This window comes from Portunus trituberculatus, chromosome 17, assembly GCF_017591435.1.
Source record: "Portunus trituberculatus isolate SZX2019 chromosome 17, ASM1759143v1, whole genome shotgun sequence".
Classification (NCBI taxonomy): Eukaryota; Metazoa; Arthropoda; class Malacostraca; order Decapoda; family Portunidae; genus Portunus; species Portunus trituberculatus.
In genome coordinates, this window is record NC_059271.1 from 24,045,030 (window position 1) to 24,068,344 (window position 23,315).

At 42.9% G+C, this 23,315-nt stretch overlaps 2 protein-coding genes across 6 annotated transcripts in view; one reads left to right on the forward strand and one right to left on the reverse strand.

The window, feature by feature from the left end:
• LOC123505232 (ubiquitin carboxyl-terminal hydrolase 2-like) overlaps positions 1-23,315 on the reverse strand; it is a 72,371-nt gene that overhangs the window by 27,386 nt on the left and 21,670 nt on the right. For 4 of the 5 annotated variants that reach the window (XM_045256414.1, XM_045256415.1, XM_045256418.1 and 1 more), the window contains 2 exons: positions 12,121-13,875; positions 9,471-9,572 (listed from right to left, as the gene is read on the reverse strand). In XM_045256414.1, the coding sequence (XP_045112349.1) occupies positions 9,471-9,572; positions 12,121-13,407 (1,389 nt within the window). In that variant the 5' untranslated portion in view covers positions 13,408-13,875. The remainder of the gene's footprint in view (positions 1-9,470; positions 9,573-12,120; positions 13,876-23,315) is intronic. The other variant, XM_045256419.1, reaches the window with a different exon arrangement.
• The window catches only part of LOC123505233 (protein fem-1 homolog B-like), a 70,064-nt gene that overhangs the window by 891 nt on the left and 45,858 nt on the right, over positions 1-23,315 (forward strand). The window lies entirely within an intron of this gene.

Here is a 23,315-nt window from a genome sequence, read left to right on the forward strand (position 1 = left end):
CTTACCCTCCCCCTCACACTGGTACAATCCCCCAAGTCTCCCTTGCGCCACCACCCCCTCCCACAGCATCACTATATCCTATCTTTAAGTCTCTCTTCCTCTCTCACCTTTCTGAACTGTTCCCTTGAAGTTCCTCAGGTAACCTCGTCAAACTCTTCCTCTAGAAAATTTGCATTCGTTTTAGTTTCTTCAGTAGTATTTTCTCTCTCTCTCTCTCTCTCTCTCTCTCTCTCTCTCTCTCTCTCTCTCTCTCTCTCTCTCTCTCTCTCTCTCTCTCTCTCTCTTCACCTCTATTAAGCTTTACTTCCTCTTCCTCCACCTTCCTCTTTCACCTCCAAACTTCCATATTATTTCTTAACTCTCTCTCTCTCTCTCTCTCTCTCTCTCTCTCTCTCTCTCTCTCTCTCTCTCTCTCTCTCTCTCTCTCTCTCTCTCTCTCTCTCTCTCTCTCTCTCTCTCTCTCTCTCTCTCTCTCTCTCTCTCCTACATCATCTCTATCCAATCGTATATACCATTAACCCTAACTTCTGTCCCTCTTCCCGATCTCTTCCTCCTTCTTGGCACTCCTCCTTCCTCTGGCTTGTTTCTATCTCCCTACCTCTCTACCTCCCTCCTTCCCTCCCTCCCTCCCTCCCTTCACCTATTACGACCTGGTTACGAATTGAGAACAAAGGAGACTCTTGTGTTCCTTTATTCTAAGAAGAGCGCGAATTTGATGACGAATCAAAACCTTAAATACGTTTTATATTTAAGAGAGCTGAACTACTACTACTACTACTACTACTACTACTACTACTACTACTACTACTACTACTACTACTACTAGTAAGGGACAATCTTGACAGTTAAGGTGGGACTCACTTCAGACAGAGAACGTGAGGCCGGAAAAGTAGGTTACAATAACAATAACAGCATTTAAGGAGCGGAAAATCATATCGTTCCTACACGTAGAGGCAGCAATACACACACACACACACACACACACACACACACACACACACACACACACACACACACACACACGGAGGAGAAAAATTAGGGCGCTCGTGCAGGTTGCGTGTGTGGCGGCCCTGCACGCTGCCTGCATCCTGGGTTCGGCGCAGGAAGGTGAGGGAAGGAGGATAGGTGACCTTGAGACTGCAGCACGCACGGATGGGGAACATTACCGGTAAAAAGCTCTTTGGACCCCACCGATGACTCTTGATGATTCTTACTGACTTTACCGATCACCTGAACTCCAAGTGTCACGTACACATACACACACTGACTGTTGGAATTTCTTTTTAGTCTTCTCTTCCTTTTTTTTTTAGCGAGAAATATGAACGCGTGAAAACAAACACACACACACACACACACACACACACACACACACACACACACACACACACACACACACACGACTAATCTTTATCGTTACATATACATACGTACACACACCAATAGATTACGAAGCCTAAGACTACTCGTATATACAAAACCCTAATAGTGTGCATTATCATCCACGAGTGTTATTGTAGTGTTCCTCCTCATATACTCCGGTGTTTTTTTTTTTTTTTTTTTTTTTTTTTTATTATTATTCTTTTTTTTCGTTCTTATTTTCTCAAGGATACGGTTGGGTAAGAGTACATGGAGTCAGATGGTGTAAGTTTAATCTGTTATTAATGGACTCACACGCGGTTCCTCCTCCTCCTCCTTCTCCTCCTCCTCCTCCTCCTCCTCCTCCTCCTCCTCCTCCTCCGCCTCTCTTCGTCCTGTTCGTCCTCTGCAGCCACCTTACATAAAAAATAAAAACACTGTATATTTAACTTTACTATTGATAAAAAAATAAATAAATAACGACACATCTCTTCACAGTGCTGCTTTAGAGTTTTAAGCTGACAACTATAGATAAATGTAGAGTACGTACTGAGATTTGTCACATTTACTTTTTATTTGTTTTATCTGCCATTCTGGGAGTTCAATAGTGCTTAATTTTCTTTCGTAATTGGATAAGATAAGACAGATAGACAATGTTACACTAGTGCATTATAACATTTTATTTATGAAGGAAGGAATTAGTTGATTTCACCCATCCATTCCTGTTTAATCCCTCTTAAAACACACACACACACACACACACACACACACACACACACACACACACACACACACACACACACACACACACACACACACACACACACACCTGAAAAAGAAAGAAAAAAAAAAAAGGACAGGGGGACGTGAAAATTGGTCAGTTCATCGCACATTCCTCCACGCATCTTGCTCACTTTGTTTCTTAGTAACCAAATGAAAAACAAACTTGCGAATTATGTAAAGCAGACTGCACGCACTTCCCGCATTCCTCACCAGCCAGGAATATCAGTCATACATGAACGATCACACCTACTCTCTCTCTCTCTCTCTCTCTCTCTCTCTCTCTCTCTCTCTCTCTCTCTCTCTCTCTCTCTCTCAGCCCAAAGACTAAAAAGAGGAACTTGTTATCACCTAGAAGACCTTACTCATGATAACCTAGAATGATTAATCTCTCTCTCTCTCTCTCTCTCTCTCTCTCTCTCTCTCTCTCTCTCTCTCTCTCTCTCTCTCTCTCTCTCTCTCTCTATCAGAACAACGAGTGTATTCCTGAGGTTTTCTAGCATCTTTCCTTAGTTTCTTTTGTAACATCAACGTGTGACCGCATTTTGACACAGATAACAGAGACAGGACTTGAGGACAGTAGTTACACGGTTCTACTAGTCTTACTCTAATGGGATGAAGTGGAAGTTATTAGGATTGTGCAGCTGTGATAGTTTAAAAAAGGATTCTGCATTTTACGTGGGTTTGGGTAGGGTAAGATCCGTGAAGGTCCGATTACTTAACTTTCTGACCACTGAACTTAGTCCTTGAGAGAATGCAGCGTCTCAGTATGCTGGCCTGTTATTAGTGGGTAGGTATAGATGAATATATTAAGATACCTCAAACAAAGGAACATAGTATAGTAAAGCCTAGCGCTGTAAGACTTTCCTAAAACCTACAGCACAACACATGCCTACGTTATAGAAAAAAAAAAAATCACGAGCCCTTTACCAGACTGGGTGTGTAGTGACTGATACACTTACGTCACAGAATCACAAGCCGTCTGACAGATTGCTGAGTGACCCATTGCTTTAAAAGGCGCCACCACATCGGGGTCACGTGACGTCACATTTGGCAGAACAAGGCTGGCTGATTTGAACTCATAGAATAAGGACGACTCGTTTTGCCTGATGGAGCAGTATGTGGCGGCGCCCTGATAATCTTGGTGCGTCAACCTCCTCAATTCTCATTACGTAAATGCATTTCATCGATTTAGATTCTATCAGACACCTGCACTATCACGGGGAGAGAGAGAGAGAGAGAGAGAGAGATTCACTGATTGGTTGATTGATAGATATTTCGACGTCACAAGTTTCAACAACGGCAATGATGACATAACGAGAGAGAGAGAGAGAGAGAGAGAGAGAGAGAGAGAGAGAGAGAGAGAGAGACTTATACTTAAGCCGAAAAAAAAAGAAAGAAAGGAAAAGAAAGGGAGAGAGGAAGAAAAGAAAAGAAAAGGAAAGGAAAAGAGTAAGAAACAAACAAAGCAAGAACAAAACCACAATAGACCTTTAAGAGGCTATTTTATGATAAGCTACCAAGAGAGAGAGAGAGAGAGAGAGAGAGAGAGAGTGCCAGGGGAAACGTTGGGCAGTAAGGAGGACAGTAACCCGAGCCACCAGGTGATGGAATGGTGCCATAAAGCGCAGCGCGAGGGATAAGGGGGGGCGTGGGTCTCGGCGGCCTGTTTTATGAAGCTGAAGTGGATGCGAACAAAGGGAAAGGAGAGATGGATGTGTTCTAGAGCCATGAAGCGATGAGGGAAGGACTCGGACACTATAAAGAAGGAAAAAAAATAATTTCACGCTCGGTTTGATTTTAAAGATAAGCTCATGAATGAATAAAAGAAAAAGGAAATGTAAATAGAGTTGGTGATAAATGTGTAAATGTGTAAAGACTTCAAAGTTATAAATAGATTAATTTTTTATTTTTTATTTTACGCTCTTATTTCAAAAGATGCCCTCATGAAAAACTAAATGAGAAAAGGAAATGTAAATAGAGTTGATGTTATATGTGTAAATGTGTAAAGACTTTGAAATTATAAATAGATAAAAAAAAATACTTGAAAATTATAAATATATACAAAAAAAAGTGGAGTTTCACGTTTGGTTTGATTCAAAGATGTGCAAATGAAAGATAAAAAGAAAAAAAGAAAATGTAAATAGAGTTGATCATAAATGTGTAAATATGTAAAAACTTCAAAATTATAGATAGATGGAAAAAAAATAAAGGATTGGATAGAGGGAAGTTTCACACTTGACTCAACAATTACGTGATAAAAAGATATTCTGAAGATTATTAGATACTGATATGAAAATAGATCATAAATAGTGAAGGCTTAGCTAGACAAGAAGAAAAAAATATATATAAAGATGGAAGAATATGATAAAAGTTTAGTATAAAACAAACAGTAAAGGCTCAGGTGGAGTTAAGATAGATATGAATAGAAAGGAAAAGTGAATGTTAATGGTGGATGTGGATGACGAGACAGAAGGATAGAAAAACAGATTGATATAAGTACACTGATGAAAGATGGCTGATAGATGAATAGGTATGCATTATCAGGAACCTTTAAAAGACATCTAATCATATAAAGATAAGGTGCACACATATAAAAACTACGAGAGAGCAATACTTGTTAAATAGAAAGACGTACGTTACATAATTCTGTAATCTAAAACGATTGATATATTTGTATTATTATTATTATTATTATTATTATTATTATTATTATTATTATTATTATTATTATTCTCTACTTACTGACCCATATAATAGCATTTCATAATATGTAGAGAGAGAATAATAAAGTTGCACGTTAACCAAAGCTGAAGAAATACTGGTGAAAAAAATAGTGAAATAACCCATGACTTGAAGGGCTAGTAATGCGAAGTGACCAAGTTTTAAAAAATAGTTGAGTGTGCCAGAAAACAAGAAGGAAATAAAAAGAGAAATTTTATCTGCCATTAAAGATCGTGTGAGTAAGAGCTAAAACAAAAAGAAAACGCAATGCTTGCAATGTTCTCACGTAGCGTCAAGAGAAAATGAGAACATGGATGATAAAGTGTAACAAAATATATTGTAAAATCTTTATACTGATGACACTCGTATTGATGATGTTCAATGGTGATGATTGTGATAATTGTAAAGTAGCGTAATAATGATGATGATGATGATGATAATAATAATAATAATAATAATAATAATAATAATAATAATAATAATAGGAATAATATGAAGAAGTTGAATAAAAAGCTGGTAATGATGATGATGATGGACAAAGCAGGAAGAACAATAATAAGAACAGCGAGAGAAATAAGAACAGGAAGTTAATGATGATGCAAAATGAAAAAAAACAAATGTAGAACTACTAATAAGACCAAATCTAATAACACAACCATGAAATTTGACATCAGCACAGAGAGAGCAATGACTTCCTTGTGACGTACTGGACCAGAACAAGAACGTACGTGTGCTGCCAAGGTCACACCGAAGAGGGGCGGATGTGAGTAGATTAACGCACGTGGTGAGATTTAAAGGGAACTCGAGCGAGGCGCTAAAATTCACCTGCGCATCTGAGCTTCACGTAATGAATGACGCAACTCCATCAGTGCAGTGACCCGAAGGAGAAAATCTAAGAGTGGGGAGTGCATCACCCGTAGCATTTAATCTTGTGACTTTGGGCCCATATTCTGAAACACTTCCGCGCTGCACCTTCACTATTATTTCAAAGGGCTTCTATTGAAGTGACACGGTTTTTAAGGATGTTTCTGTAATTCTAGTTACATATTAACAAGTTTCCTACCTTATTAACAGGAAAATACTCTTTAGAACTCGGCTAATCGTCTATATGGTCTTTGAAAATGGTTTCGGTGAGAGAGGGAAGTGTTCCTCAATATGGGGCTTGTTGTACGTGGTGTTTTATTCCAGCAACGTCAGGCAGTTTGACTCAAAATAAACTTCAAGTACGCAACAGCTTTACTAGATATTTAATTAAGATGTAAACCCTTTCACTGATAGTACTAAATGTCATTTTTTCATCAACTTCAAGCGCATTGACTCATCACAAGTTAAACTAGAGACACTGAAAAAAAATTTAGCGACATTCCATGGCACTTGTTGCTGTAAGTGTAGCCTTTCAACATCCTCTTACAAACTTTCACAAGAATATGAAGCTGAGAAGAAGCAGTGGCGGTCGAAGTTATCATAACTATAAGCACATCTTTCCCTTACCAAGATTGTTTTCAAAGACCACAGTGACGATTGGCTGAGTTATCATGTGTGGTTTTTCTTTTTCTTCTCTTTCTGTTAGTGAGGAATGTTCCTTGTTGAACTATTACTAGGGTTACGAAAACCCTCTTGAAGCCTCTCATAATTGTTTCTTCCCTATTGGTCATACATGGTTCTTATTGAAAAGTTACTACAATCATGACAGTACCGTTGAAAAGCTAACCAACTCGCACTCACAACAGCCTGTTAAAAGTTGTCAGCATAAGACACCAAAAGTTGGAGAATAAAGTCTAAGGTTGTAAGAAAGACACGAACGCCACCTACAGAAAACATTAAAGGGATAACTTATAGAAAATGTATCAGAAATCTGAGAAGTGTGTGTGTGTGTAATTTACCTCCTTGGTCGCCTGCTGGTCACCCAGCCAGTCTTCCCCATTACGGAGCGAGCTCAGAGCTCATAGGACTGAGACCACAACACACTCCACACACCGGGAAAGCGAGGCCACAACCCCTCGAGTTACATCGAGTTACATCCCGTACCTATTTACTGCTAGGTGAACAGGGACCACACATTAAGAGGCTTGCCCATTTGCCTCGCCGCGCCGGGACTCGAACCCGGGCCTCTCGATTGTGAGTCGAGCGTGCTAACCACTACACTACGCGGTGTGTGTGTGTGTGTGTGTGTGTGTGTGTGTGTGTGTGTGTGTGAACAGGTACTTCAGTCAGGCTTCAAAATCTGTGACGTTATCACTTTCTATCAATGAGACTTGAGTTGATAACGTAACATCCACCACTCGCAAACACAACATAAATAAGTATGAATGAGATTAAAACATATTTCGTAACATCCCTTACATAACCTGAAAATTGTAACATCTACTCTTCGAGAGAAGAGAATGACAGAAGGACAGAGACGGAGAGGAATAGTCACGAGTCACTTCTCCCTCGAAACTGGTAGGCATTCATCAAGTCTATGGGTGTTTGATCCCTTCCTCCGAGCACAGCTGATGTGTGGTAATGCACAACGGCCAAGACGTAAAGGAAAGCCAGGCTAGTGCTGCGCCACACATTTCGCTGCAGGAAAACATTACGACGAGGGGAAAGTAGGAAGACAAAAGAACTATTGTATTATGAATCTTGCTGGTACACATTCACAGAAAGGAAATGATAGGAAAGTAGAAAAGAAATTAAACACTACTTAATATAATGAAGGAGAGTCACACTTTTGCACTGTATCCGCATTGCTTTCAATAGGCTCTTGTTATAGTTACAAGGATTTTTAAAAGATGATTCTATGGTTCTAGTGACAGAATAACAACATATCTACTTTAGTAACTAGAACCGGCTAATCATCTCTCTGGCATATGAAAATAGTTGTGGGGAGTGAGCAAAGCGTTTCTGAATACGAATACGGGTCTGAGAGAGAAGGGTAGACGCCCTGTAATGGTTCACTCCCCGCGACCTTCGTGCTTCGTGGCGCTGCTTACATTTTCTCTTTCTTGTAAAAATATAAATATGTACATGTACCTACTGCATGAGAGAGAGAGAGAGAGAGAGAGAGAGAGAGAGAGAGAGAGAGAGAGAGAGAGAGAGACGTGCAGTGAGTGGTCAGGGCAGGAGCTATATGGGGCACGGCTGGAGGTGGCACAGGGCAGCGTCTCACACGTTGGCACACTACCAGAGGTACCCAAGAATACACTTGTTTTTTAACTCAGCCACCGGACCCCAACCCGGCTGTCGGCTCCCCCTGGCCAACCACCAGCACCGTGCCCTCCTTCCTGCTGCTGTCACGCCTCTGGGACACCAATGACCAGCGGAAAACCCGAGGCACGCTTCCCGCCAGTAGAGAGTGTACAGAAGTTTCCTAGTACAAAGTGACCCTGGTGTAAGATTACGTATTGTTCATAATATTCTCGGTAGAACACTGTAATGTCACGCAAGGTGTTATGACTTATCTCTTTTTACATGAAGAGGTGTACGTAAGTTTCTTTGTGTACAGTGTTTCCGGTGTAGTATGACGTGATATTAACAATGGTACTGTACAATGTCACACATGAGTGTAATGGGCTGTCCCATTCTTTGTTAGATAAAGAGGTATACCTAATTAATTTTCCTATAGTTCACAGTGGCTTTATGTAATGGTGGTCATAATAATAATAGTGAAATATTGTAATGTCTTGCGAAATGGTTGTTGTCTATTCTTTTCTCACCAACGTAAATTTATCAACATTTATTTCTCCCATAGGGTAAATTCCAGCAACCTAATCTAACCAGACCTAACCCATCACTGGGAGTATTATTGTGGAAGGAAATCTTATCGGTGGAACGTCGACTGGAAAAATTTACCTAACCTAATTTATCATAGGAAATATTATTTATAAAACATTGGAATATTCGAGGGGTAGGAAATTTGAGTTATTCGATCCCCTCTCACCTGCCTCACCTGTCACTCATTGTAAGTACCTCGCTAAATCTACCCAGAAAGGTTAGTACCCAAAGCCACAGTGCAATAGGGGCGGCTTTGTACCTGATGTGTTCTGAGAAGGGAATAAGGCCATAAAAACAAATGTATGGAAGAAAGAGGATCAGCACATCGCGGCAAGCACAAGCCTTCCCTGTGTTGCCGGAGACAAGATTGTTACAAAATTCAGTAATGCTTCCAAAATTAATGTTTACCTTAACACATTTCATCCTAGCAGAACAAACTTACAGCAGTCCAAGAACCATCACAGCGACACGTAACATGCGTATGGAAAATTATTGAAGCAAGAATGTACCAAGATTCCATAACGAGAAATGTCTGGATCTACATAAAAAAAGCATGTACAAAACTTGAAAAAGACTATAAAGTTCCAGCGGCACTGTATCCCTCCAGGCGCTCTTAGGTCAGGGTAACGTCACCCCTCCAGCACCTGATATAGGACTCACTATAGAGTTAGTCTAAGAAAAACGTCATCTATGAGAGCTCCACTCAGCCATTAGCTCTATTCTAGAGGAAAGATTAGCTGCGTTAGGGAGGGTGGCTATCAAACAGCTACCAGGTAACAACGTTAGTCTCGCGGGCTGTGAGCAGGTGCGTGAAAGCAGAACTCAGGCTTCGAGGGTCAGCAAGAACACGTTACCTCGCGGCTCAGCCTCTCCGCTACTCGCTCCTTCACTCGATCTCTTCGATACCGACTTCGGGTCCCGTTGTAACCGGCCTCTATCTCCCCTCGTACCTTGGGCTGCGGGATAAACGGCCAATTGATGCACCACCTCCGTCAGGCAACACCAGAGACGCCCCGCCACTTGAGCGTGCTTCTCCGGCGACACGATAAGTTCCAGTCAACACGTCAGGCGGAGTGGCGTCTTGCCGGCCGGCAGACTGTTCCCCGTCACTAAGAGGAGCAGCTGTCGGCCGCCATGACGCTTACCTCCTCTTCCGCAGACTGCCATGCACACACAAACAGGCTCCTGTAATACCGGCCCCAGGCATCCTGCTAGGCGTGGCCTGTTCAATTTGGTTCACTTGTTCCTGGTATATTATAATGAACAGATATGGTAGTAGTCAAGTGTATCGCTTGTGAAGTCATCTTGGACACACTGATTTGGTGTGTGTGTGTGTGTGTGTGTGTGTGTGTGTGTGTGTGTGTGTGTGTGTGTGTGTGTGTGTGTGTGTGTAAAATCGTACCTCAATAAACTTGTATAAGCAGGCCAGCAAGAATATAAAGAAATAAAACAATTTCTATATATGTTCATGTACAGTCACGCCACCAGCATCATATTTCAACCATCAATATTATTTCCCGTCGTCACGGAAGTGTTAGCAGTTCATGCATGTCGCTAATAGATACATCGCGGAGCACCAGAATGGGCTCCAAAAGGTCGAGCTCACTAGAATAGCACGGTGTTGGGAATCTTTAAATTCTGAATTGCCCATCGACGCGTGAGGAAGGGTAACGTTACGGTTGCATGTCCCGATTCCTTTGGACCTACACGTGTTGGGTTACTGTATTGACATCTAGAAGCCAGTTAATACCGAGGGTGGTGGTCTGGATGATATCTTTTTTTATTAATTTATTTTTGTTTTGTTTTTTATTTTAGTTTACCTTTCCAGAAACTAGAATCCTATTGAAAATTTGGAAAATGGAATTTACTTATAACTTTGTCAGTGCCGTTTAATTAATCATCATAATTTGGTGCAATTTATTTATTTTATTCTTTGTATGTTGTAAGAATTTCTGGCTATAAGGGCAACAAACGACAGTAATATAAAAAGGGCAATTAATTGTACAAAAGAATAGTATTACGAGAAGTATATTTCTGCTGTTTCATTGTTCTACTTCTTCTTCAGAGCCTTTAATGAAAATCTAGTTATTTATGTACGAAGCGACGCATCTGAGTACATGTATGAAAGCCTCGTTACGCATCACTTTCCTTGCAACATGACGTAAAGGTGTTTGAGCTGCTGTGCTGAGGCGATTTCCAGATGTTTCAGTGATATAATTTGCCTGCTGTCATCATCATTGCTGTTTTTTACGAGTATATACACACTAATATACATAATTTGTTAGTGTGTGTGTGTGTGTGTGTGTGTGTGTGTGTGTGTGTGTGTGTGTGTGTGTGTGTGTGTGTGTGTGTGTGTGTGTGAGTGAGTGTGACTGGGTGGGTGTTTTTCCCGTGATATACTGCAAGGTACAAACTGTGTTCGGGAATTCGTGAGGAGTAAGATTAACCAGCGTGCAAGTGAAGTGTGCGGCAGTGGCGTGGCCGGAACCAAGATGAAACACAGCGGTGATGCAGCGCAGGACGTGTTTGGCTGCAACGCGATACACTTGACACGGGCCACGCCGCGCAGGTCAGCGTCATTCTGTGACGTACTTACTGAAACAACACACACGCCATGTTGCCTCAGCCTTTTCTTCTCATCGGTTGACTACGTACACACCCTCCCGGCCAAGATACTCTCCTCCCGCAGGCCAGCAGGCTGGGGAGGCTGCCAAACCAAGACCATGGTAAAAATAATTGTAAAATGTTGCAGTAAATTTTAAAACTTGCATTAATTCCACAAAGCAGAAAAAAAAATGTGACTGGTGTTACCCTGGTTTTCATTTTTCTGAGGCAGTTCGATTTTGTTACAGGAAACTAAGGGAAACACCAAAGAAAGGAAAAGAATAAACACAGGCTTCTTTCTCTTCTGTGTGTAGGTACCGGCGGTCTGAAGCTGCTCCTTCTCTTTTTTCTTTTCTTTTTTTCTTTTTTGTGCATGCGTGCATTGAACTGGACGTCGCTGAATTTCATTAGTGTGACACAAAAGCTATTTACGTCGTGCAATGGAGGATGAGAAACCGAGTGGGTACTTTAGGTGGGGGAGAGTGCGCGTCTCTCCCTCACCCCGAGGACACTGGGGGAAAGTACGGTTTTGGAGGCGAGACGTATCCAGTTTCATGTCCTCGATAAGAAAAAGTCTCTGCAAAAATTCACATTCTCTCTTTTTTTTTTTTCCTCCCACGCCTGAGAAATATTTACTTCACAGCGTGGGTGATGGAGGAGAAAGGGAGGAGCAGGAAATAGGGTGTGTTGATGGAGAGGCAAAGAAGATGGGAATGAAGGCTGCGGTGTGGAGGAAAGGGTGGGAATGAAGAGGGAACTGTGGTGTAAGAGAGAGTGAAGATATGAGGAATGAGGGAGTTACGAATAGGATAAAGGAGGTGAGAGTGAAGGGAGTGAGGAGAGCAGAGGGTGAGGATGATGGGGAGAGGAAAGCGCCAAGGAACCATTGGCGTCACATACCTTATCTAATACCCCATTGACGAGAGGGGAGGAGCGGCCGTCCCTGTCGCCAGAGGAATCCACTCGCCTCCTGCTGGGGGAATCCCGACGGCAGCGCGCTGGGGAATCCAAGCGGCTCTTGGCGGGGGAGTCTTTGCCCACGGACACAGGCGAGCTGACGCGGCCGCTGCTTGAAGAATCGAGGCGGAGGGTGGTGGGGGAGTCTGTACGGTCACTGAGGGAGGAGGCGTCGGTACGTTTGCGAGTTGAGGTGATAGACGAGATGTCCAGAGCCCGGTGAGCTGCCTCGCTTGAGTACCCACTGCCATCACTGCCCTCCCCCTCATCATCCTGTCGACCCACGCCGTTGGTCACGTTGTGGTTGGTGTCATACTTCCTACACAGTTCCGTCACCGAGGGCCGCCTTCCCTCCGCTCCTTCGTATTTGGTGGTGCTGGTACTGCTGCTGCTCCCATCGCGACTCTCCCTCAGAATGTTTTCAGTGGAGGTCTTATGGGCGGATGGAGAGCGGGAGGAAGTGTCAGTGGAGAGGACGGCACCGCGACGGCGGGTCACGCTGCTATCCCGCCCTGTGGTGACTCGACTTGAAGCAGAGGCGTAGTCACGGGAGGAGGTGAGGCTCTCCCGCCCTGCCAGCAGGCCCAGGCCGTTCTCCCTGGCCGGAGTGCGCGTCTCGAAGGCTCGGATTCGGTCAGTTATCCTCACCTTTTCTGCGTCGCCGTTCTGACTAGTGAGGTCGCTCTCCTCTGTCTTATTCTTGTGGAGGGACTCCCAACGGTAATTGCTGGCGTAGGAAGAAGGCGTCGCCCCGAAGTGGCTCGTGTCGTAAGAGTTACCGTTGACATAGTCGACAGAGCGATCTCGCGAGGTGAAGCGCGATCCATACCCGGAGTCTCGAGAGGCAGATGAATCCCGTAAATATCGAGAAGTGTAGCGAGAAGTTGACGATGACGACGATGGCGATGACGTTTCCAGGTGTGAGTCGGAGCTAATCCTCGAGTAGGCAGGCCTCGCCGGGGACTGGCGCAAGCTGCGGCTGCTGCGATACGTGTCGGACGACGCCGAGTAAGAGGGTCGCGGCGGAAGTGAATATTTACTACTTGAGTAATTGCTGTACCCACCGTAGGCACTGCTGGAGTAGGTGCTTCCATAGGTACTGGTGGTGGTGTACGGGGTGCGATCGAGGGAGGTGGTGCGTCCCAAGTAGGAGGACGAGGACGGACTACGGTAAGAACTGTAGGTGGAGTACCTTGTGCCCACGGAGGGCGAGGATGGCGGTACGGGCATGGTTTCTACAACATCACTTGCACTGTCTCACTTTGCCGAAATCTGTCTCACTGTGCACTAACCACACTACTGTGGAGTGATGCCCACACTCGCTCACTGTGACACTGGCACCTGCCTTGCACTGGCACCCTGCGCGACCACCAACTGCCAGGAGCCTTACTTGCGCCGTGACCCGTCGGGTCAGGGGTTCCCTGGAGGGCTATAGTCAGGCTCGTAAAGGGTGGCGGAAGGTCACCCGTGGGTGGTTTCTTGGCGAATTCATCTTGGTGAGGCAAGGCAAGGCAGGTGTTGAGCCTCGGTGTGGCGCAGCAGCAGCGGCGGCGGTGGGGAGGGAAGTGGGCCAGCGGGGGCGGGGCAGCACCAGTGTCCGCCAGCAGTAGAGGGAGCAGCACCAACCGGAGCCTCCGCTTGCCAGCTCTATATTTAGTGAGCCGGCCGCGTCGCCCAGTCACTATACACCCAGCACGCCTGAAACACAAGCAAGCACAGCGTGAGCACGCGTCGCCACACGTTAACACACAAATACAAATTAAATTATATGACATAGCCGTGGGAAGAAACAGTGATGCAGGAGACACATGATAGAAGGTTGTTGTTTGTCACTTTCCTCGCCAGATCAACATATCTCCCCCACCTCCCTCACTGCCTACCACGCCATCCCCTCCCAGCTGCCTCCCTCACCATCCAGTTCCTTCACTAACCTCCTCACTACCCCACTCCTCTCCACCTCCACCTCCCTGCCACGTCCATCTCATCTGCGTTACTGCTCTCTCATAACCTTTCTCCGTTATTGCTTCCGCCACTCTTCTCCACTAACCCCTCCTATCATCTTTTTCCTTCATCTGGATTGGAACACTCCTCCCATCACACTCCACCCTCTGACAATTCCATATACAAGCACTTCATAGCCTCACTATGCCACAAAACGTCAACGCATTACAATATTTTCCGACGCTGAATTATTATAGTATATAAGAGGAATCCAGCAGCGTGCCAGGTGACTAATGAAGGTGGCGTTGGGTAAACAAAGGGAAACACAGGTGGCCTTGAGTTCAAAACTTTCACCAGCTTCAGGTGAATTTACGGAGGAAAATTATCAGATGTTATAAGTTGGTGTAGTTTCTTGAGGTTAATGTTGACCGGCACAGTCTTGCTCGTAAACGAGCTTGCCTGACAAATTGGACTGACTTTCACTTTTCCCCCGTAAAGATTCATATCACAAATCAAACAGCGAGTGATCTGGCTTGTCAAAGTTCATCTCCTATTATTGATGTCACCGATGCAGCAGTGACTTATCTGGCTTGTTGAAATGCCTTACTCGATGCACGTGTGTTCGACGCTTACACCCAATGGCCAGTGACACATTGCGCTACACATAGAAGAAGAAGAAGAAAAAAGAAGGTAAACAATGAAAAACCCTTTGGCTGATAATAATGAAAATGAATAAAACTCGTAAATTTGACTTTGTAAATAGAAATAAAAACGATTACTTGATTATGAAAATCTTTGAAGGATAGTTTCATTATTAATAGTAGTATTGTTATTATTATCATTATTATTATTTTATTATTACTATTATCATTATCATCATCATCATCAACATCATCATCATCATCATTAAAAATTTGTGATGAACCTTATCGTGTAGAAGACCGTATCACTTATTATGAAATTCGATTTGATTATTCGAATAGAAATTAAAACTTTTACTTGATAATGCAAAACCGTAGGCTGATATTGGAATTATCAAACAACCCATTCATTAAAGCCCCTGTCGTGTAGAAAACCAGAACACAAAAAAAAAATTCATAGATTTGAATATGAAAGTAGAAATGAAAATGTTTACCTGATAATCTGCTTGTCTATCGCACGTCACGGGTTGGAGTGAAGGTGACCAGCGGGACGCCATGGACGGAATAGCTGGTTATGTATGTTAATAAGGCTGTCACCTCAAAACATGACCGCGCTTCACCACTACAGGAGTAAAAGCCTTAAGAGCCACTTGAAGCTTTAAAAGGTTACTAAGAGATGCATCTATATATAGCGACACAATATCGTGTTTCAGAAATAGGAGATAATAGCGTGGCGTCGATACGTGTTGTTGGCAGTGCAGTGGGCCAGTTTGCAGTATTCAGGGATGGCGGTACCCTAGCTATGGATCCCAAGCGAAGGTCGGTTGTTGATGGTCGTAACTCCTGAGCTATTGAGCAGAGACAGAAATAGAATAGAGGAAGGATGGACGTGTAGCCTTGCTGGTTATTTTTAGTTTCACATGATCAATATGTAAGTGATTCTGGATGCTGGACCCACCTAACTATTTGCTCCCCCGCCTCAGATCCACTTGGCCTTCACCTTTACCATCCTGCGACTTTATCACACACAGAAACAGCCTCGCAAAGGTCAGTGGGTCTGGTGGTGGTTCTTCCTTTTTGTTCGTTTGTGTTGGGACTCATTGATAATATTCATTGCAGTTTCAGACTCTCAGATGAGGAAGCTTTATTGTCAACATCTGCTGGTCTTTAAAGCAGGCCAGAAATTTTCAATAAGACCGTGTACAATGACAACATAATTTCCCAGCCTGAAAATTTATACCACGATACATCAGAAGATATTTTAAGTTACTTTTAACAACGAAAGCAAAGACTGCCAGAGGGACCAGCAGATGCTAATAGAGAAGAAGAAAAAAAAGTCTATTCTTGCGGCGTGAACCAGTAAATTTAATAAATAAAAGACAAGTGGGAACAGGAGAGTTTGTATGCTATAAATAAACTGCAACACGGAAGAGGCGATGGTACTATAGCGATTCAGAGGAAAACATGCGCTTTGTAACTGAAGAACTACTGATTTTCTCGCACCATCATTATAAACTCATGCTTCAGAGACCTGTTTCCCCTTTGGTCTTTGTGTCTTCGTGGCCAGGGTGCGGGTCGTCGTCCTGATAGCCTGATGGCCGCCTTTTCCCTTCCGTCCTTCCTTCCCTTCCCTCTTTCTCTCCTTCCCTCCCTTCTGCCTCCATCCTTCCCTATTTCTCATGATCAGCTACATGTCAGTCATTACATTTCAATCTTCGCTTCGCTTTTTCTTCTCCCACACGTGATGTTAAATTGCTCTATATGTAATTAAAAATGTGCTTTCTCTCTCTCTCTCTCTCTCTCTCTCTCTCTCTCTCTCTCTCTCTCTCTCTCTCTCTCTCTCTCTCTCTCTCTCTCTCTCTCTCTCTCTCTCACTCTCTCTACACACACACACACACACACACACACACACACACACACACACACACACACACACACAATTCCCCGAGGCGTGGTAATGCAGTGTCAGCGAGAAAAAGATCATCACACAAGCTCGTTATAGGCAGGTGGTGTAACTCTAAATCTTCACTGCACTTTTTTTTTACTTACCACCGCCACTCTCCCTTCTGCATTCTGCCGCCCCCTTAACTCTCTCTTCCCACCACCGCCACCGCCACCACCTTTAAAGAGCTCCACGCGAAATTAAAAGGGCCTTGAACTCGAACGCTTTCTCGCACGGCTTTCAAGCAGTGCGGGGCGGGCAGAAAAAGATGATCGACACAGTGACAAGCACCTGCAGGAAGGGACCAACCAATCAGCCGGAGTCACGGACCAGCAGAACGGTTTTCAGTCTCTTTTTATTATTCGTATGAGCGGTGGAGGGAGAAATTATACGGCACCGTTTAAAAAAATGTAGCTTGCGGTTGGGGCTTATCAATCTCTCGCTGTATTTTTAGCTCTTCCAACTGCTGTGGTGCTGAGATTTATCCTGAATTTTAGTTAAATGGTCTGGTGTTTGGTACATTAAGATTTAAAAGACAACTTCCAATAATGGGGGGAAAAAAAAGTTTACATCTTCCTCCTGTTGTGTTTTAGCTTAGCCATTGCCAAAGAGTTATAAGAAAATGGAATTAACTCAGTAATCAGATTTGTAGCGTCGAGTCGAGAGGAAATTTTGTAAGAAGACAGAATTAATATATGGACTGGATGGGTGATAGGTGGAAATACGATAGTTACGCAAACACACTGATTTTTTTTTTTTTTTTTTTTGTGTGTGTGTGTGTCTTTTCCTATGATTTAATTTACGCCATTACTGTAACTATCTCTTATCGTTTACGAAATATCTGAGTGCAAGTTCACCGTAAAATCTTGAAAGACCACAAATAGCTGAAGGAGTAAGACATATTTTAACTCACCGAAATAACTCTTAAGGTCATTCCAATGAAGGCCCAAGTGCCAAAGTATTGACGCCAGAGGTTCAGCCGAAGTAAACGTTGTGTCTGCAGCACCGTGTGACCTAAATGCGCATCCGCCACAGACCGGTCCATCAAATCAGTATTGTCGTGCCACGGCCAGTAACTCTACTAACAAGTAACGTGAAGCCAAGACGTGCAGATTATTGGCCTCAATTTGTCGTTCAGAAGTATCTCTATCTCACACATCACTGAGCGGCGCCGGTATACTGATATAATGCTTTACTCTCTCTCTCTCTCTCTCTCTCTCTCTCTCTCTCTCTCTCTCTCTCTCTCTTCTTCCTAGTATATCATAATGACTACTTTATTATTTTTTTGTTCACGAAACGTTATGACATTCTCTCTCTCTCTCTCTCTCTCTCTCTCTCTCTCTCTCTCTCTCTCTCTCTCTCTCTCTCTCTCTCTCTCTCTCTCTCTCTCTCTCTCCTTCTTCCTAGTATATCATAATGACTACTTTATTTTTTTTTTATCACGAAACGTTATGGCATCTCTCTCTCTCTCTCTCTCTCTCTCTCTCTCTCTCTCTCTCTCTCTCTCTCTCTCTCTCTCTCTCTCTCTCTCTTTTCCTCGTTTAACTACCCTTTGTGTCAGTCTAAGAATACCGTGAAAGACGACAGAGAGTTCTGAATGCGTCATGACAGCTGCCGGAAATGCGACTAAGCTCTTGAACGAGGAAAAACTGCGCCGCTATTCTCTCTAAGTCAATCTCGCTAAGTCTCCCCCTCCATTACCGCAGCCCTTTTCTTTCCCGCTCTTTACACACCTATAAACCTTCCCCAACTGCATGTCTGAAGAGCGTGTGTCGGTGAATATTAATTACATCACTCTTTACTTCATTTATTGTATCTTCTATGTGTGTTCTTCCTCTTCCTCTTCCTCCTTTCCTTCTCCTCCTCCTCCTTCTTATCATTATTATCATCAACATCATCTTCATTATTCCCTTTCCGATACGTTGTTATGATGTCCTTCGATTTTCAACCTTGTATTCTTCTTTTAATTTGCTTCCTCATCGTCTTTATTCTTTTCTTTTATCATAAATTAATTCAGTTTTCTTTCCCTCTCTCTCTCTCTCTCTCTCTCTCTCTCTCTCTCTCTCTCTCTCTCTCTCTCTCTCTCTAGTTTCCTCTTCACAAATGCTGCTTTTCCCTTATTTATTTTCTTTCCCTGTTTCTCCCTTACTTTCCCTCATAAACGTTCCTTCTTTCCCCTGTTCTTAGCTTTCTCTTCCTCACAATTTTCTTTCTCATAAACACTTCTTCCCCACAATGTTTTCCTCTTCCCACAAACAATCGTCCTTTATTTTTTTTTTTTCCTATTTTCTCTTCACCCTCACTCTATCCTTCATAACCATTCTTTTCCCTCCTCCTTCCTAACTGCCTTCACTATTTTTCTCCTTGCATTCTTGTTTTCTCGTCTCCCTTCCTTAATTTTCTTATTTTCACTCTTTCCTTCTTTACAATCATTTTCTTTCCTCTCCTTTCTTCTATTAACCTTCTCTCTCTCTCTCTCTCTCTCTCTCTCTCTCTCTCTCTCTCTCTCTCTCTCTCTCTCTCTCTCTCTCTCTCTTGCCCTCCCCACACAAGCACGTCCTTCTAAGCTGTCATACCAGGAAACCATAGCAAAGAAAAAGGGGAGATGATGAAACACTCGAGTTAACAAGAATTACCTCACTCACTCATACACAGTACTCCCTCATACTTACACATTCCCTCTTCCACTCAACACCGCTCTTCCTGTATACTCTCCCGTTTCCCTACTTCGTATTCTCTTCCACTCTCACCTATACTTAACTTCCTCTTAGCCCCGACGGCCGAAGTAATTCAAGTTTCCCTCCTATTTTTTTTCCTTACGTATCCTTTCTTGGTGTCAAAAATGGAAAGAAAGGGAAGGAAAAACTTGACTCAACTTCGTAATCTTATTTTTATTCTCTTGAACTCCATAAACTTTCCGAAAACTTCACAGCTTTTAGTGGTTAGTTTATGATAAGAGAAAATGTGTTATATGATAGAGTAGAAAATGTTATACGTACATAAGTACATAAACAACCACATGACAAACAGTTCGGATGTTTCCACGTACACACTAGAAACTCTAAATCCAGACATGAATCGGCCAACTTTTTCTTTTCTTTCTTTCTGTAATGTTTTGGGAGCAGGAAGTTGAGCGTTCTCTCTCTCTCTCTCTCTCTCTCTCTCTCTCTCTCTCTCTCTCTCTCTCTCTCTCTCGTCTTTGGGCAGCTTCCTGACACACACACACACACACACACACACACACACACACACACACACACACACACACACACACACACACACACACACACACACACACATATGAAGTACAATTAACAAAAAAAATCATATTCAATTACACCACGAATCTTCAGCGAACCCCAAACTTTTGAATGGAAATAAAGAAAAGAACAAAGGATTGTGCATTAAGAAGTTATCAGCAGAGTAACAAAAAGTTTGGTGAAATAGAGTCCCCATATAGCTACGTGTAAAACAAGAGTTGAAAATTTCCCAAAGTCAGTTAATGGAATCAGTCAGGGAAAAAAAATACATTGACATCGTCTCGCTATGGGTCAGCCAGTCAGTCAGTCAAATACTCAGTCAGTCAGTCACCCAACCAGTTAATCAAGTATATCAGTCAGCCATGCAGTTATCAGAAGACAAACACTCACTGACATTTTGCGAAGAGTCAGTCAGTCAATTCGTCAGTCAGTCAGTCAGTCAGTCAGTCAGTCAGTCAGTCAGTCAGTAAGCCAGTCAGTCACCATAAGACAAACTCATTGGTGTCACTAACCTTAACACATCTCACCAGCAGTCAATCCGTCACTGAACGATGAGCTAAACGTCACCGCAGACAGACAGACAGATACAACAGAAGTAGGTCTCCCCATCGTGTGTATGTGTGTGTGTGTGTGTGTGTGTGTGTGTGTGTGTGTGTGTGTGTGTGTGTGTGTGTGTGAAAGCGGACACGACTGTTACAGGCATATATACATAATGCAACACAATTTAAAAGAACATATTTTTTTACAGACACACACACACACACACACACACACACACACACACACACACACACACACACACACACACACACAGAGAGAGAGAGAGAGAGAGAGAGAGAGAGAGAGAGAGAGAGAGAGAAATTAAATCGAGACACTTTAATAAGCGAAGATAAGAATGAAGGAAAACAAAAAAGAAAGAAGACAATTAATAACAAGTAACAACAACATCAACAACAACAACAACAACAACAACAACAACAACAACAACAACAACAACACCCGGTAGAAGACAATGCATACAAGCACACAATACAAGAATGGTGATGACGTTGGTGATCATGACGCGGGAAGAAGGAAGAAGTAAGACAGGGAAAGATGAGTCAGAACATAAGGATAAGAAAGAAAAGAAGGAGGAGGAGGAGGAGGAGGAGGAGGAGGAAAGATTCAAGACGCAAAGACCCCAATCAATACCACGCGCGTGACACTGGGCCCTGAGTCTCATTTTTGACCTTGACCCTTCCATGACTCACCGTGAACCTTCTATGATTCATCCTTGACCTCGTTTGACTCATCTGTGACCTCTCATGACTCATCCTTGATCCTGACTCACCCTCGAAAGTGACTTATTCTTGACCTTATGATTTATTTCTAGTCTTGACTCAACCTTGATCTCGTATGACTCATCCTTGACCTATTATGACTCGTCCTTCATCGCTTGTCTAACCTCTTGACCTTTGATTTCTGGTAATACACTCTTCACCCTTTCAAAATTAATCTTTAACCACCCATGACCCATCCTTGACCCCCCAACCGTGACTCAATCTGACCTATCTTGACCTCTTGTTACTTGTCTTCAACCCTAGCTCTGTAAATCAGCATGGCGGGCAACCTTCAACTTTTTATTTTTCCTCTTTCATTCTTTATTTTTCTTTTTACCCAACTGACCTTGACACAGAATTCTCTTTGCTTGGTTTGCTACCCATCCTCGTTGACTGTTTTTGTCTTTCCTCCCCTTTCAATTTTCTGGTTTTTTGTCACTTTTCTTTTACTCCTTCCTCCCCCAGTCTCTTCTCTCGGTCTCCTTCCCCCTTGCCACGGTCTCACCCTCTTTATTTCAAACACGATGAGGGAAACAGATGGACGGACAGTAAGGGAAGGAAAACCGGTGACAAGTTTTTTTTTTTTTTCATTTATTTATCATTATTTTTTTAGGAGCCTGGTGTGGGAACTGAGAGGCGTGCGTGGTGATGAGACGGCGTAAGTTGAGACTAAGAAGGGCTTTGCTGAGGGAGGAGGGAGACCAACATGTGGAATGCAGTTTTAAAAGGCAGGGAGTAAGATGTGAAGGGCAGAGGCATTTTTCGTTAAGGAATGTTGTAAGGAGTGGTGAAGGAGAGGAAAGGTGGTGGGTGTTTTGTTTGATTTGACTTGGAGTACAGTTTTTTTATAAGTAAAGAACGACGACATGGATTTCTCTCTCTCTCTCTCTCTCTCTCTCTCTCTCTCTCTCTCTCTCTCTCTCTCTCTCTCTCTCTCTCTCTCTCTCTCTCTCTCTCTCTCTCCAATGAATGTTATAAGGGAACTGGATAAGGAAGTAAGGAAATTGTGTAAGACGTAAGGAATGCAGTTTTAGAAGGAAGGAATAAGAACATGAACGAAGTTTTCTCTCTCTCTCTCTCTCTCTCTCTCTCTCTCTCTCTCTCTCTCTCTCTCTCTCTCTCTCTCTCTCTCTCTCTCTCTCTCTCTCTCTCTCTCTCTCTCTCTCTCTCTCTGTGTGTGTGTGTGTGTGTGTGTGTGTGTGTGTGTGTGTGTGTGTGTGTGTGTGTGCGCGCGTACACGTAATTTCAGAAGGGAGCTTAATATGGGATAAGGAAACGTAGAATGCAGTTTTTACAGATATGGCGAGGAACATGAGGACGTCTTTCCTTTTCTTTACTGTAAGAAATGTTGGAAGGCAATTTTAATAGGGTAGTAAGAGATTCCAATCGAGTAGTAAGGGAAGGTGAGGTACGTACGTGTCGGAATGAATGCAGTTTTTATAAGCAAAGAAAGAGACATGAAGGAGATCTTTACTTTTATTACTGTAACCAATTTTCCAAGATGACCGAATTAAAATAAATAAATGAATATGTAAATAAATAACTAAATGAATAAGTAGAATCCTGACATATACTGAAGATATAATCAAAGTGGACAAGTCACTACGGATGACTTTTAACCTTTCACACACACACACACACACACACACACACACACACACACACACACACACACACACACACACACACACACACACACACACACACACAAGAAAATATCATTATGAACTTCAAATAATCCTCTTGCGATATTCAAAATTAACCCCTTCAGTACTAGAACGCATTTTTTACCATGAGTTTTGGGTATGATTAAACAATTTTATTTAGATTAGGGTTGGCCTATGGAGGTTACAGGATTAATGGCCAGAGTCTTCACTATTTTAATTCCAATGTAAGTATCTGAAGCTGTATAAAATCGCTAAATAGTAAACAAAATAAATATGAAAACACGTCATGTTACTGAAGGGTTTAATCTAAAGTGGCACCGCGGTACTGGAGGGATAAAAGGGCAAGATTGGAAGCGCTGGAGGACAAA